The sequence below is a fragment of the Eurypyga helias genome, unplaced genomic scaffold (genome assembly GCF_000690775.1).
Source record: "Eurypyga helias isolate BGI_N326 unplaced genomic scaffold, ASM69077v1 scaffold28336, whole genome shotgun sequence".
NCBI lineage: Eukaryota > Metazoa > Chordata > Aves > Eurypygiformes > Eurypygidae > Eurypyga > Eurypyga helias.
The window spans coordinates 41,434-58,512 of record NW_010256650.1 but is presented as its reverse complement, the minus strand read 5'-3'; the positions used below and the strand labels follow the sequence as shown (position 1 = coordinate 58,512).

Below are 17,079 nucleotides of genomic sequence, written 5' to 3'. Positions count from 1 at the left end.
CTCTCCGTGAACTCTCTGACCTCACCGCCAGAGCAACATATGTGGGTTTTACTTTGGGAGAAATGGCAGTTAAATGCCTTCTTTTCTTATTGTGACTACAAATTATAAAACAAACTCCATCCATTAGGTTTTTAAAAATACTTTATTGAATTACAAAGCTGTCTCTACTTCAGCAGATAGGGATTTTATTAAATTCAATGGTTTCTTGTTGGGTTGGTGTTGCTGTGTGTGATCATCATATGTGTGTTGGGTTTTTTTCTCTCCAAGATGGCCATCTGTTGCATTTATCTTTTTCTAAATGGGAATCTGAAACTCGCTAGAAAGTTTACTGTACTAGAAACACAGTTGGGGTTAGCATACCTCAAATTTATTCCATCTGTTTTGATTTTAAAAGTCCATGTTGTTCTTGGTTTAATGTTGAATACTCCCTTTTCCTCTTAGTACGTTTTAGTGATAAAATATTCTTGAGCAACCCTAGAAAAACAATTTGCTATGTAGTCACAAAGGAAACAAAGCCAATTCAGTGTAAACATTCCCAAGCATGGTAATCAATCAAACCAAGTCTGTAGCCCTAATTATGTAGGTGGAAGGGGTATGTAGTGATGGGGCAGGGGGAAATAAGACATACCCTTGTGGCTGTTCTCATACTGAAGGTGAAAGGTCTTTCTGTGCTCTTGAAAATGCCAGTAATGGATACTGATATTCCCTAATACTCGGATCTGGCAATGCCTCTACATAAGTATGTGAACTTGAGCACCTGGGTCTTTTCATGACTGTGCTCTAGTATTGTAACTGGTCTCCTGATGAAGCGGATGGGAGTAAGACTGGAAGAATCTGGATTCCTGTCAGCTGGGATGGGATGGGAAAATGGAAGGTAAAGGGTCTCACTGGGAAAATACTGGCATGGAATATTTGTAGTGAGTATTAACATGGACCCATGAGGCTGTAGGGATGTTTTCTGCAAATTTAAGGAGGGGTGAAAAATCATGTCTGATCTTTGAAGAGGCTGGTGGGTTGATACTCCATTCAGGTTAACACTGGTGATGTTAAACCTTTTTTTTTAACAGCTTTTTAAGTAAAACTTAATATTTAAGCTGATGCTTTTCTGGCAATGCAACATTTTTATTCATTTTAAGCTTTTCCTTCTCCCATAGAACTTTCATGCTTTAAAGGGTAAAGTGGAACAGTGCTATCATTTTGGTGTACTGCTTACACTTCGTCCACTTTTATGATTCCCTGAAGCCCTAATAATACTTCAATAAGTACTTCATATTAAATCATGCAGAAGAGGAGATGAGAAACAGTTACATGCTGCTCGCCAAATGAAAAGTAATACTGTGTGGGAGGATATGGCTAAACTATGTGCTGCGAAACAAGCCTGGCTAACATTGTTTTGTCCCTCAGATCCTCTCCACTTGAGTGGAGTGTATGTATTTCTTCCTGCTCTCTTCCTTCCTCCTGCCCACAAACTCTTGGACGATTCGGGTAAGAGTAGGAGTGGTACAGCAAATGTGCAGTCAGACAAAAATGTCTGCCACAGTGTCAGGGGCTCTGCATTGTACTGCTTGTTTTTTTCCAAGAAATTCAGTAGTTAAGTGTTGATTGTCAAAAGGATGGGTGAGAATTTGAGGAGGTGGAACACAGGTTTTATAAAAAAGAAAAATAAGTTTAACTGCAGGGATGTTACATGCTTAGGGATAGGCATGTTCATGTAAAAGTAAATCTTACGCAATCAGTTACTGCACCACGACGTTGCCTTTTTCTTAGAAAGGAGTAGTTGTAAGGGGAAAGAAATGCAACAGATACAAAAATGCGAAACAGTACATGGTGAACTTCTGTGAAGGCTTCATTGGTTTGGGTATTTTTTTTTAATAAACAAGTGAATGTGCTCTATTATATGTGTATGGAAGGAACTTGCATGAACCATTATTTGGAGGAAAAATATATAAAAATGAAAGAAAAACTTGGCAGAGTGATTATAACAACTTCAAGCATGGGAGTCTTGAAAACAAAGCATTTAGTTTGTGCCTTAAGAAACTCATTTGCAAGAATACCATCTCCGTTTTCTCCTCTTCTGTGTTCTACTAGCAGTGTGGCAGAAGGTTGTTTATTGAAATACCCATCACTTGATGTTTGCTATTGGTTTCTGAAACAAGGCATCTGATAAAAATTAAAAGAGAAATAAAGGTTAAAAGAAAGGATACAATAAAGGTAAAGTTGGGTTTGGTGAAAGAGCGATAAAACTAACTTCCTACAGAGGTTTAACAGGAGATTGTTTGGATTCCTGTGGAGAGCTTGCAGATGGTTGCAAGTTTTGTTTGGAATTTTTTTAATAAGCAGACGACCTTTTTTTAAATAAAGTAAAAAAAAAAAATCTGTCATGATGTAGATGCTGATGGCTAGTAGACTTGCTTTTCTTACGTATGTTCTGAGGACCCTTAAGCAGCAATCCAGGGGCCTTGAGGGATACTCAGATTGCAAGTTGAAAACCACTATTACACATAATTAATTTCTTCCTTATGTTTCCTGCTTCAACAAGAAAATGATGTGGTAATTCTAAAGCACTGCTATCCCAGGATTTAGCAAAAAAAAAACCGCTAGTGTAACTCTGCGTCTGCTTTTTGGTAGTACCCATTACTTAAAGCCTTGAAACCAGGTTAATGGCATCATAGGAAGGCTCCTTGTGCATATGCAGCTGAGCTAGAGCTGTGGCTAGAAGATAATTCCGTAGATGAATCCCGATTCTGGATGACTTACTTTAAAGTGTTAGCAACTAGCATTTTGGACTCCAAGTATGTTTTATGAATTTATTTTTTTTACTTTCTCTTTTATGGAAACGGGATGAAAGTGGAGGTTCATTGCAATTATTATGTGTGTGTTCTTAGCGTATGACCTACAGGAGTTCGTGGCATTAGAGCTGATGTATCTTAATGGTCACGTGTTACTTGGGTTTTGTTAGAACAGAGGAAAATCTTCAAAATACATCACTTTTTTGCATTCCAAGGAAAGGATGCCCTTTTTGGAACGGCTTGAACAGTGAAGGAAAAAATAAAAATACCTAACTTACTACATTCAAATTTTATGTCTCCCCATCTCAGTTCAAAACCATAATTTGCACCTAATACTCTATGGAAGCATCGGAGGCTCCATACTTGTGTGCAGATCCAAGGCATTTGGGTGTTTACAGTGAAGTGTATTGCTACATCAGTGTGACTGTATTATGCTACAAAATTTAAACTACCTCTAGCCAGACTGGCATTATGCCTCTTATGGAAAAGCTGCCAGAAGAGGTGACCTGAACATCTGTGTCAAGCTTCAAGAAGGAGCACAAGTGCTGCATTTAATTCCCAGCAGTAGAAAAATTCAACAAAACATCATTTATGTCATCCTTATATAAACTCTCTATCTACAAAAGTACACACACAGGGGAAAAACACCCATATTTGACAACCTAGGGAAGTCTTGTTAATACCCTAGTGGTACATAATATTCATAGGAGCAGTGTTACGAAAATACGTCCCCAAACAAAGTATGTTTTTAGGAAAAGAGAGTTTCTGGGTGGAAAAGCATTGTGCTGCATGTGGAAAAAAGAAACGTAGCTTAACAGTAGCTATCCAGTGGGTGTTTATCGTAAGTATACAGTCCAGTTCAAGTGACAGGGGCATTGGTGGGAAAACAGCGTTGACCTTGTGTACATATAACTATGGTTTGACTATAGAGCTTCAGGATTGTCATGCTGAGAAATACTGCTGATCCTGAGATTTGAGCAAAAGGGCTTTTAAACATTGATATCCTGTGCCTTTTTAAAAAAAAAACAAGCAAAGCAACAGCCAAAACTTTGAGAAGGTTTAGGCAAAAGACAGACATTTAGCTGTTTTCTGGATTCTTCTTCCCCTTGTCCCAAGGGTAGGCAATTATTCTTACTCTTCATGTCCATGCTCAAAGCAGTATACGTTACAAGATAAAACAAGCATATCCTTCCATAAAGTTAGATGACATATGGAAAGCATAATCTACTCTCAAATAAGTATCAGCAGTGGTAGGTATAAATTATAGTTGAGACAGAAACAACTTAATTAAGCTTGATTGCTGTAAGCGTATAAATGGTGCTGAGGTGTGGGTAGCCATGTGTAGCATGAACACTGATAGTTGTGGTGCTGTCAAAGGCCAGGTTACTTCAGAATCATCTGGTCAATGCGTCCATAAATCCAGTCTGATATCCATTATTACATCTGTCATTTGCCTGGTATCTCACTTACCAGTGTTTCAGCTTTAAAATGCTCCCCTCATTCTTTTTCCAGACTCCCTTTCGGTCTCCAGCAATGATGCCAGTCCTCCTGCTTCAGTAACATCACTTCAGCCCCACATGATCGGTGCCCAAAGCTCCCCAGGTCCCAAGCGCCCTGGCAACACGTTGAGAAAGTGGCTTACCAGTCCCGTGAGACGTCTCAGCAGTGGAAAAGCAGACGGGCATGTCAAAAAACTGGCCCACAAGCATAAGAAGAGTAGAGAGGTTCGTAAAAGTGCCGATGCGGGCTCTCAGAAGGACTCTGATGATAGTGCAGCAACCCCACAAGATGAAACTGTTGAGGAGGTAAGCGTTCAGAGCAGCTTCCTGAGACTCGTTTTTGTTTTTCAAAGAACTAAATGTCGGGTGAAGGTTGTCTCTTCAGTTGACTGTCCAGCAGTTGAGCCGAAGTTCCATGTGCCTGTTGTTGGTGACCACTCTATTCTGCTTAAGTACTGTGCCAGGCGCAGTTTGTGCCCTTCTGCATTGAGAGTGTTAGTAAAGCTTTGTGGAGAAGGATCTCTAGTTGAAAGAGAGAAAAGGGACAGTAAAAAGTTGTTCTTTGGCATTGCTCTCTTATCTTGCTCAGGAAAGCAGCTTCGTGAGTAAAGGTGCTTCATGTTCTGGGAATAATTGGGTCATTTTGTATTGCCTTTCTTTTTCTTGTTGATGGATCAGGGAAAATATAGGGAGATCTGCTTGACCGCTTAAAGCTGTATTTACGCCTTGAGCAAGAGTTAGAACACAGAAAAATTACTGACCTGTCAAATAAGAAGATAGTTGCCATCAGTCACATAATAAAACATAGCAGTTTTCATTGGAGGGAAAGAAACAGAATTCTTCCAGATTTTTTCCACCAAGGACGTCTACTGAAGGTTTCCCTTCCTCCCACAAACATGTGCCCATCCTTCTAAACCTGGAACTCACGTATGAGCAAAGCTTGCCTCCACTAAGGTGCAGACAGAGAGAAATTCATTCTGTTACAAACCTGTGGTTCAGGCTGAAACTAATGGCATCTTACTGGTTCCAAGGGCACAGCCACTTGCATGCTGTACAGTTTTTTACCAGGCTTGAACCCAACTAGCGGTTTTAGTAGTGATCATACATAAAAGTGGTCTTAGATGCCCAATTAATTACTCAGTACTTTTTTTTTTTCCTTGCTTCCAACATATTTTGCTGCAAGCTTGGAGCATCAGTGAAGTTATGTAGTAAATGTTGGAAAGAAAAGACTAAGGACTTGGCAGCATGATGGGTTGGGAGATGTGGTTTAGGAAGGAATATTGGCCTCTATCCTTGAATGTCAGGCTATAGAAAGAGACCCTCTGTGATGCAGTTGTAGCGTTGTTTTGGAAGTACCTGTTATTCTGCAGTTCTGTGAGTGAGGGGAAAACCTAAGGCCTGTGCCTTTAATTCAGGAAAAACCAGTAACCATCTATACTGCTTTCCTTTAGACACAGTTAAACTATCCTGTGAGGTCAGTTACATTAAACTTTGGCTAACTGAAATCATAATTCCTTGTGTAACTGGAAGGGTTGTCTTTCAACACAGCTGTAAAAATTATACAAGCAGTCTGCTTTCACTGCTTTAAGGGGGAGGGGGCAGAAAGGATAATTGACAAAATACTTCATGTTGTAATAGGGTTTTTTATGTCCTTTAACAGTCTTGCTATGAAGGTTGTTACTTCAGATACAAAGTTCTTGAGTTTATAAGTTAGAGGAACGTGGCTCTTCACAGAACTGAACTTGGAAAGCAAGCATGGCTTGGGTAACACTTTCCTATAGTTAATTCCAAGCTGAATGTCTTGTTCTCGGTATCTCAATCCATCTGCTTTTACCAAACACTGAAAACTCTCTGAAAACTGGCATCTGCTTTTTCCTTCCTCTTTTGAGGAGTTGCACTGTGTTCGTAGGATCACCTTGACTTGTTGGAGGAGGGGTCAGTCTACAGAACAGACTTTAGGACAGGCTTGTGGCAACAAGCTTTGTGCTGTTGAGGACGTAAAAGAGCTTGAATGTCTTGATTTTATTTACAGAGAGGTCGGAATGAGGGGCTGAGCAGTGGCACTCTCTCCAAGTCATCCTCTTCAGGCATGCAGAGCTGCGGAGAGGAGGAAGGCGAAGAGGGAGCGGATGCTGTACCACTTCCTCCTCCAATGGCAATTCAGCAACACAGTCTTCTCCAGCCCGACTCGCAGGATGACAAGGTAGGAGGAGGAAGCTGGGAAGGCTTCACATGTTGAGATAACTTCTTGTTGGCACAGACCTTTCTTCTGTTTCCATGTGTCTCTGTACTGTGTGTAGTACACCTTTATGGTAGACAGAAGTAATCGCTGTGCCGCTTTAGGTGATATTAATGAGTGAATTAAATGCTTCTCTATTCTAAAAGCACAAGTGCAGAAATTTTTCTACTAGTGCTTTAAATGTGGAAATGGGCTGCTTTGTGTGTTTGCAGGCCTATTTACGTCTGTTTGACTGATGCCATGTTTAGTGATTAGAATGTAATTGTTTCATAATCATACATCTGGGTACTGAGGTTAAAATACTATCTCCAAATAAAGTTTATCTGTAGGCATTAACAGTTTCACATAAACTTTTGAGATCATAGGTTGTTCACCAAGCCCTTCTATTTTAGATAGCCTCAGTTCCGGACGGGGGGGTGGGGAAATTTCTACATACATGCCCTAGCAGAAGGAGCTGTTTACATCAACTCTAAGGTGGTTGGGTTTTTTTCTTGTGTTTTTCCCACTTTTTTTGGGGTGGGGGCATGTGCCTAAGAAAAAGGTGTACTGAGAAGTTAATATCCAAATAAAAGTGGTAATCAGCTGGTTCTTACAAAAAATGGCACGTTAAAATTGAGGGTAAAATTAAATTCTGGATGTAAGCAGTAAATGCATGAAGACGATCTTACTTGCATATAATCTGTTTTTCTTGAATGTTATGTTTGTACATTGAGAGGGCTTATTTCAATTTTGAACCTGGATCAAATGTTTAGGGGACAAGTATCAAGCCTGGAAATAGAGGTTTTTATAGTGGAAACAGTCTGGACTTGGGCAGCAAATATGCATGTTACTGCTTTCTTCCCATTTTGCTGCTTTAAATTTTTAACCTTTGTAATTTTGTGGCTGACAGTTTGTAGGATCAAAATGTCTGGCTCTGATGCTCTATGTGTATTTAATTCCTACATGTTTCCTGAATTGAAAAAGTGTGATGTATGAGTTGGGGAGTTAATATATTGGGAAATATTCCTGAAACAAAACAAGCAGAAATGGGCCACCTTTAGGCCTGAGAGAATATTTTATTGTTAGAAAATACTTGTTTTGAGGCCTAGAAATAAAGACAACTTCAGTTTACCTTCCCTGCTGATAAGCTGCCATATTTGCATGTCCCTTCAGCGATAGAAAAAAATCAATATGCAAGTCTTGTAAAGAGTTCTCCAGATAAAAATGGATTTTGCTGGTATAGTTCTCTTGTCACAGCAAGAAGAGTTATGTGAAGGGATATGTTTGTCAGTGGGTGACCGCTTGCTTTAGTATTCCTGGTGCAAAGTGGGACCCTTACCACAGCAGAGTAAGAGGCTTTAAATAGCTTTCAATCACCAGTAAATTTTACTTCTGCTTCTCAAGAGGTTAACATGCACCCGTTAAAAACATCTTGGGGACAGTTTTTAATGTATCTTTAATTGCATTCTGGAGAAGACTTCTGAGAAGTCAAAATTTGGTAAAGTTGATATTGTACCCTAATTTTTCAAAACATGTAAATACTGATTCTCCTGTGGTGCACTGGTTTTCATAGAATCACAGAATGGTTAGGGTTGGAAGTGACCTTAAAGATCATCTAGTTCCAACCCCCAGTATCTGTCCTACTGCATGGCGGGAGGCAGAAAGTCCTCTCACGTTGCAGCCTGGGAGGTTGCGTGTGCCTCCCTGAGGTCCACACATCAAGGCATACCACCAGTTTCCAGTACCTAAAGCACATGCTTTATTGGAACGCAGAAGTGAGAAGCCAGAGCAAAGTTTTACCCAGCAGAAGTCAGTTGGCTCCGTTGATGGAGTTACTGATTAATAAAAGGCTTGCAAACAAATTCCCAGTTGTCTGCCTTTTGGGTGGAGTCCTCCTTCACATTCCTGCCACACTCAGTGGTTTCTTGGGCTCCTCTGGATCCCAAGGAATGTCTCCTCCTTTCCGTGACCTCAGAAGCTTGGCTTTCATCTTTGTCTCACTGTGAGCATTTCTTCCTCTCCAGGGCTCCTCCATACTGGAAGGTCTCTGGGTTTCTCCCTCCCTCTCCAGCCTGTTGGGGGCTCCAGCAGCATCTCACACCTGTGCATGCTCAGTCGCTCCCTCCACCTTTCCTTGTTGTCTGTGCGAGGGGTGTATTCTGCTCTCGGAGTACACCATCGGGAATGTCAGCAGGCAGACTTCATTTATGTAGCTCCTTCTTTTTCAGATAACGTGGTACAACCATGTGAACTGGCAACCAGCCAGCTCTGAAGTTTTACCAGCAGTCACATCCCATATACTCCCACAGACCAGTAAGGGAGGGAAGGGACCTTCACCAGAGTCTGATTCCAACACTGCCAGTGTTGTGTAAGGCTAAACTGAGCTCCACATCCAAAGTGAAAACCCACATACAAGCACAGCTTTGGAAAACCTGGTCAGCAGTCAAATGACAGGAGCATACAGCTGCCTGAAAGATACGTTAGCTGTCGGATTGCGCATGCAAACACCATGTGCTAGGCCACGCTGATTTGTCCAGTATCACTAAATAACACGACCCTTTTCTCCCCCGAGAGCTCATCTGCACCATATGCGTTGTTCTGTTCAGCAGAATCGTTGCACACTTCACGGATTTATATTTGATGGCAGTTTACAAGTTGTTTTGCATTTAATTTTTGGATAAGCAGTATTAAAGTTTCAAGATCAGTTATGTCAATATGCAACTAATTATTTTTGCCTTTTTTTTTTCTCTTTTTGTAAACTCTGGTGCAGCATTATGTTGACTTGTGTTCTGTCTCTGCTTTGGCTCAGTTCCCTTATCTTTCCATTTAAAGTTGTCTGTATTTCCTTTGCTTACCCAATCCCCGTTTTCCTTTCCGTATAAGGCAAATACAAGGCAAACTACCTAAAATCTGTATATTCTTCTATTTTTTTACTGACTCAGGGGAAGCCTTGTTACACCCATTCTTGATTTGAGCAGAACCTCTTGTGTTAAGTCATTATACGTGCCATTTCTTTGTCCAGTTTGTTGGAAACATTTGCAGGGCAGCTTGCCCTGTGCTACATGACGTTCACTGTGCTGTTCGTAATATGAACTGAGATTCATATTACACCTTGTTTCCACTTTCCAGTTATTTAATGATACATGTAATATGCAAACAAAACTGTTTGCAAATTACTGAGGCTGAATTTAATGGCCCCCTCCCAGAATCCTTTACTGTGACCACCTTTTACCTTCAGTTGTATCTATAAACTGGCATTTTATAGCTTATGAGGCCAGAGATCATCTGTGCTCTACACATACCACTGGGGAAAATGGATGGCACAAGGAATGGTGAGCTCAATTTCCCCTCTGAATCTGGGCAGTAAACCCCAGCTCCTTTAGAAAAGTAAATGCCCTGAGTTACTGTTGTATTTTTTACATAGCTTAGTGATGCTTCCTCCTTTATTTCAAATCTTCTTGGTTCTCGTTACTGTTCTGCAGTTGTTGCTTTGTTTAACCAGCAATAAAATAAGTTAACAAACGGTTTGTCCACTGAGTTGATTCAGGTGATTTTTATAGCTGTTTATCAGGCATTATCATAGTCGGCAAGATGAAGGATATTTCCTTGGCTTCTGTTGCATGTAGGTATAGGAATTTTTATGCCAGGATTTAACTGCTGTGGGCATTACTTAAATTTTCCAATTCCAGTTTCCTAAGTTGGAAGGGATGATCGTAGTGTTATATTACACTGACAGTTATTGTTGGGTACCTTTGTTTGACAGAGAAGGACGTCTCTTGGTCCTTGAGCAAGTGCCAGGCTAACTCTGAGACTCTCTTCCTTTGTGTCATTGCACAGGCATCTTCTCGTTTACTGGTACGGCCGACCAGCTCCGAGACCCCCAGTGCTGCAGAACTAGTCAGTGCAATTGAAGAGCTCGTCAAAAGCAAAATGGTGAGGCTGACTGGCAGATGCACGTGTTCAAAGTAGTTGTGTCGTCAAGTCCCGACTTGCTATTCACAGAAAAGCTGCATGCGTTCGACTTGTAAAACTTGATGCTTGTTTCAAAAGGCACTTTCTGGGTTGGTGCATGGGGTTTTTTTGTAAAAGCACTTAATGAGTAAGTAAATGGCTATGTAGAGGAGCAGAAAGCAATAAATCAGAGGAAAACGTGATGGCAGAAAATGTACTTCCTATTAGTAAAAAAGAAAAGTCCTATTAGTAAATTGAATGCAAAGACCCAGGGTCTTAGCCTGATAGACTTTTATGAGAAGAATCCCTGAGAATTTATAGCAAGTCTTGCAGTGTTCAGCAGTAAAGCAGATAACCCTCATGCAGAAACATTTATGCAATCTAGCTGCTCTTTATGTAACATAATGAATAAAGAAGTAAAAGAGTAAAGGGATCAGTTGGCATGTTAGTGCCTCCTTTCTTGCTTTTTAGTGTTTGCTAACAAATTAGGTAGGAGGAATTTGTGTCAGCTCTTCTAAGTTTCTATGTTTTAAAGTTTCTGTTTTTCTGAAGGTACCCATTGACAAAAAATAGTGTTTATGGATAATTCCAGGAAGGCTGTCCTTCATATTCAAAATCCATCTTCTCCCAATCCTAGAAAAAAAATGCTCTAGCTGACCCTGGAAATTGGACTACATGGTCTCAGGAGGTCCATCAGCAGTTCTGTGATTTGTCCTCCAAAACCTCCAAATGTCCTCCAAACCTTTAAGTCTGTCTTTTGCAACATAGACACTGTTGGGCTTAGTAGGAGTGCCTCTGAAAACGAGAGAATGGCGGCATGACAATCCTGTGTTACCAGAGATTGGCATTTCCCAGGCTCTTTTTAATTCAAGCAGCTTTGAATTTCAGAATGAGAAATTTTGATTTCTATTTTACATTTCCTCATTCAGAAAGACTTATACTTCACTTACTGCATGAAATACTAACTGCACTCTCTTAGAGTATTAACTTTGCTTTTTACTTCTCTTGCACTGGAACGGTCAGTAAGAAGTAATCTAGGGGAAAATTCAACACAGACTTCGTAAAAATTAGATGGTCCATGTGTCTCTTAGGCAGCCTGTCAGTGGATATAGCTTAATGATCCATGCATATTGTCCCGGGTGGAGATGTTCTCATTTCACAGTTCTAGCCAAGGGTCAGCTTCCCCTGGTTTTTGGGCCAGTTGTGTCATTGTTGGGTTTTTACGTTTTTGTAGAGAAAGAAAAAAAGATTACAGCTGAACCCCACCCTGGTGAAGTAAACGTGTCTTGCATTAAAGGCTGTATCACATGCAAGGAAAATGTGATACATAACTGTAGCTTGATCCAAGATCATGGGCTTGCATTAAAGAAGTCCAATAAATACTTCGTAGAAGCTTGTTCATATTACTTTTCCCATGCCTTCTCCATCCTTTATACAAACAGTCGGCTGTGGAGTCCGTGCAAGGGAGGTAGTGTATCTGGCAGAAAAGACAGGGGCTCTTTCCTAGGATCTGAACTGTCATGAAGCTCAAAGGCAACACTGACAGTGTAGAAGTAATTATTTTCTTCAATGAGTCAATATTTTGGCTAGTTAATAATAAACAAAATGTCTATCAAAGAATGCCACTTCTGTTGTGTTAAAAAATTTAACATCCAGAGAAACTCCTTTCAAGATGTCCTATTTATTATTGAAAGGAACTTGCATATGCCAGAACTAAAGTAAAGCCAAACATACTTTAATCCCTGGCAATAAGCACACATCTGTGTAACTTCCACCCCAGAAGTACTTACATCCGGAGCAGGATAGTCTGACTTCTAGCCCTCGCTGCTCAAACCAACTGAAATCCTTTCTTTTCCTGTGAAGGAAAGCCTGATATATGTCAAATGTCCTTCTCTAAGGTTAGGTTATCTGGAAAGCAAAGCTGTTGGCTGGTTTCCTGGAAGCATGAGACCTTCTTTGCCAAGATACATTACAATAATTGATCTCCCATAGGTTCCCATATACAGCTGCTTGTAAATGTGTCTTCTGAATAAGGGGGAAATAAATCATTGTTGCTGTGTGTCTTGAACACCTTCTCAGGCCCTGGAGGATCGTCCAAGTTCCTTGTTGGTGGATCAAGGTGACAGCAGCAGTCCATCCTTCAATCCTTCGGATAACTCCCTTCTCTCCTCCTCATCACCCATAGATGAGATGGAAGAAAGGAAATCCAGCTCCTTAAAAAGACGACAGTAAGACCACGTTTTTGCTCTGTTTTTTACACTGCTTTGAAGAGAGAAGTGAAATGTTTAAAAAAATGTCCGTTTTGAATGGGCAGCAGAAGCTGTTAGTCTGAAAGGGGGAGGACTTGTGTTAGGTGTCCAGCATGTAGTCACATTATGCCAAGAAATTTTTTTTAGTTGCAGTTCAATTTCCTGTGATTTTTAATTTTAGCCATACCTGTGGTTGACTTCTGTCACAAGTCAGTCTTGGTTATTCAGGAAGATGCTGATCTTTAAATGTTCAGATGGCTATTAGGCTTCCTAAAAATTGTCATTCTCTTTTTTTCTGTTCCTCTGCACTCCTAATTTCTTTATGTAGTAGTAAACTGTTACCATGGTAGAACAAAACCATGACTGATTTCAAAATTATTTACATCTGTGAGTAGAAATAACAGTTCATATACTTAAAAGTCTCCAGACCAGACACATAATAGCATTTTATTTTAAACAGTAATTAACTGTTTAATTTTAATGACACGTGTAAGAAAACATCTGACTTTAGATAAACAGAAGCAAGCCTGCGTCGGTTCCAAAATCAAAGTAGCATCTTGCTTAGAGAGAATGTAGAGTCTATTTCGGCGCTGCTTATCAAACATATGTGACTGCAGATGTGTAAGAAGTTCTATGACATTAATACTCCGTAAGAATCTGTTTCAATTTTTTAATGCAATGTGTTCACCGTTATCTTTCCATTGTAGCTATGTCTTACAGGAGTTAGTGGAGACGGAACGAGATTATGTACGAGATCTGGGCTACGTAGTTGAGGTATGATGTTTTTCATTCTCTTGATTTGTCCTTTTTTTTTTTTTTTTCTCTTTTAATGTGGTACTGACCAGCTCTGTAGCTGGAACCTGACCATTTCTTTCAAAACAAAATAAAGGAACAAACTGAAAAAGTGAGTGTTTCCATTCTGAGTTTTCCCTTCTGCCGGGTTTTAACATAGCAGAAATACTGCATCAAATCTTGTTCCCTTCTTTCTTCCTGTTACTGTGTGCACCTTGTTCATCTGAGGAGTGCAGTTCTGTGTCATTTTTTAACATCACTAGCTCTGGCCTACTGACATCTTAGGCTAGAAGGTTTTATTTAGCCCAAATAAATTAAAGAAATAAAAAGAAATTTAGCTCAGCATATAGAGCAACAATCCTGGATTTAAAAGACTTGCTTCCTCTCCTACTGCTATGCTTCTCTTAGACTTCCTAATTTCCCCCATCACCTCATGTGATGTTAAAATGAGGTAACATCACACATCTCCCTTCAGTCTTCAGCTGCCAACAAAAATGCATTTGGAGAAGTAAAGAGAATGAGCACGATAGTGAATTTCAGCCTAACGAGGTTCAGTCCTTAAAGTCTCTTTTAAAGGGAAGGGGGGAAAGAAAGATCAGCATTGTGATAATTTTTTTACAGTATTTAAAGGGTGCGTTAGATTGCTATGAACAGATGTATTTTTTTCTGAAAATGCTAAACAACAAAACATAAACTTTGCAAACTAAAATCAGACCTGGCTAATTAGGAATAGAAGTACTAGGAAAAAATTGAAGTAATATAGTTGCATGAATATTACAAAATTTAAAAGCACTCCCAGCTCTAACGGCAGGATAGAATCACGCCATGAGACGACTATTGTACACTAAAAAAGAGAAAGCAGGACCGTGGGAAAATGCAAAAGGAACTTTATTGCAGCCAGAATGCTAATAGAGTTGGGTGTTCAGCTTGCTCATACCACAAGTAGTAGTCTGTGCTGTGCAGTCCTGTGTGCTGTGCAGCTGCTTTCTTCCGCAGCGCACCTTGGCATAGGGTTAGCGGGGGTGTCTGAAATAAGAAACGCTGAGCAAAGGAGCGCAGAAGCCCGTTCAGCGGCGCTGACATGTACTCGGTAACAGCCCTACCTGCAGCAGCATTGCAGCTGCTTCAGACGAGTAGGGCTGAAGAAGTGTCCTGTGGATTTTGAGCCTGTTCACACAGGCTAAATTGTCTGGAGTGTATTTGTCTTCCTAGCACCGGGCAGTGATGTGTAGGCAACCTCAAGCCACTCTGTGTTGTTTTGTGTCAATGCCCTACGTTATGCTATGTTACAGAAGCAGTTGTCTTTTTGGTTTGCTTTTGTATCCCAAGCCAAGCTGTTGTCATGGGCAGTTGGGAAAGCTTCTGGGAAAAATGGGGATTCCAAGACAACTCACTTTTTTTTAAGTTAAAATGTTCACAGTGAATTTCCCTGGTCTGTTGCAGGGTTATATGGCACTTATGAAGGAAGATGGTGTACCTGACGACATGAAAGGCAAAGACAAGATTGTATTTGGAAACATTCACCAGATTTATGATTGGCACAGAGAGTACGTATTAACTAGAAAACCATCGCTGAACAATTCTACCTAAAAAATACTAGACTGACCTTAAGAATTATTTTTTTTCTGAAATATTTAGATACAAAGTAAATACAGTTGGTCTTACGCTTTCAGTTGTAGATACTGTAGATCCAGCTTACAGATGTTGGTGTGAAGATTTGTTTTAAACAGGGATGCTTATATATAGCAAGTGCTTCAACTAAGAATCTATAGTATAGATAGTATTAGTTACAGGAAGTCTGTATATTGTTTGAGGCTTTGTTTTCAAAACTGATTTCTCTAAGAATACAGTCTAAAGAATTTGTTAGGGGTTGGCAAGGCAATATGAGCACCTCAGGCATTCAGACTAGAAGAAAAAAGGTTTCAGTCAATATATGGAATTAAAGAATTTTATTAATGAACGCCGATACTTTTTCATGGTGTCATGGATTTACTGTGTCCTTTTGTAAATCTATATTAAAATATTACACTGTTAATGTTGTAATTTTGGACATAGATTTTATGCAAAGTTGCTGACAAGGGACACAAAGTGGACCTTGCAGTAAGACTTGCAATTACCTGTTGTTATAGTGTGTGCTGTCACCAAAAAGTACTTACTCTGTTTATTTTCAGCTTCTTTTTAGGAGAGCTGGAGAAGTGCCTTGAAGATCCAGAAAAGCTGGGGTCCCTGTTTGTTAAGCATGTAAGCACAAACATCTTCGTTGGCAAATCCCTATTGCTGCTACTAACTGTGTTTGATTATTAATGATTTATCCATGATACGACTTGGTTAAGCAAGTGCTGTAAAATATTCTTCACTGTAAGAGGTGGAGAGGTAGCTCATAAAAGCTTATAAGTAGGCCGAGTAAATGCTGTAGTTTTTGTCCTCAGTATATTAGGGACAAATATGAGTGAGAGCCCCATTTCTCAATTCAGTTGCAGTTCTGAGCAAGGGAATTGTAATTTCACATGACACCTGCCTTCTAATCCCTAGTATCCGTGCACTACCATGGAACATAGGAAACAAAATAAGGAAAGGGGTTCATTCTTCTTTCCAGTTTCAGTGCATTGTTGTTCTGTATCCTTCCCCCTTCTGAGAATCACAGGACTGGTTGAGATTCCTCCCTTCTCACTTGTGTTAGGAACTGAGAGTGCCAGAAGCTCACGATGTTTAATTTTAGTCCAACAAGCTTTATACAAGTCCCTGTTTTTTCCATTTTCATTTATTTATTAAAAGGAATGACCATGTTAGACATATGGATATTATAACACTTTGGAAGGAAATCAGATGAGCTAGTTATCTAGAAACTAGATATCAAAATTCTGGACACATCAGACATGCCACTAATCAGTCATTTTGGTGTCTCTTTTTGTAGATATATAGTTTGTGTAGAAATACAATCTGTTTGATATGAGGTCTTAAGGTACTCCAAAACACACGGGACAGCAGAATGAAAGCCTGCCTGCTAGACAGGATCGTTTGCACAAGTGAGCAAAGACTGAAGATAGGCTGGATTAAAGCTGATTTAATGGGTTTCGGATTTTCCCTGCAGTCTGTTTGAAGTCAGTGTCAGGGTAGCAAAAGAGCACAAGAACCAAACATTATTGGGATGGTAACACTGGAAGCCAGGCCTGATTTGTAGACTAATGATGAGGAATGAGCTGTTTCATTTCTGAGGGACTGTTTAAAAAAGGAAAAAAAGCACGAGGAGAGGGGAGAATTCTGGCAGTGTTAAAATGGGAAACCTGGAGGAAGTAACTCCCTGTTTCTGATTGCTGTTTTACTTTCTTCTGGTATACTTGTAACTGATTTGTCTTTGAAAAGGCACCCTTACCACTCCAGATGGAAAGGCAAGCTGTGATGCTATTACAGCATCCTCTAGCACAACCCTGACTGTCCACTGGAACATGACGATTCAGTTCCTGTTCTTAATATGTTCTGTGTCCTTTTAAATCTCCAACCTATTTCTTACTTTTTTGCTTTCCATTTGTCTTCACTGGTCAGTACTCAGTATCTGATCAGCAAAGCCTCTAACAGCCAAC

At 40.0% G+C, this 17,079-nt stretch overlaps 1 protein-coding gene across 1 annotated transcript in view; it reads left to right on the top strand.

The window, feature by feature from the left end:
* Positions 1-4,301: 4,301 nt before the first annotated feature.
* Positions 4,302-17,079, top strand: part of TRIO (trio Rho guanine nucleotide exchange factor) — a gene marked incomplete at its 5' end in the record, with an annotated part of 33,261 nt that continues 20,483 nt past the window's right edge. Inside the window, 7 exons of the mRNA XM_010153737.1 lie at positions 4,302-4,594; positions 6,321-6,491; positions 10,344-10,439; positions 12,537-12,685; positions 13,414-13,480; positions 14,942-15,045; positions 15,670-15,739. Of these exons, the coding sequence (XP_010152039.1) occupies positions 4,302-4,594; positions 6,321-6,491; positions 10,344-10,439; positions 12,537-12,685; positions 13,414-13,480; positions 14,942-15,045; positions 15,670-15,739 (950 nt within the window). The remainder of the gene's footprint in view (positions 4,595-6,320; positions 6,492-10,343; positions 10,440-12,536; positions 12,686-13,413; positions 13,481-14,941; positions 15,046-15,669; positions 15,740-17,079) is intronic.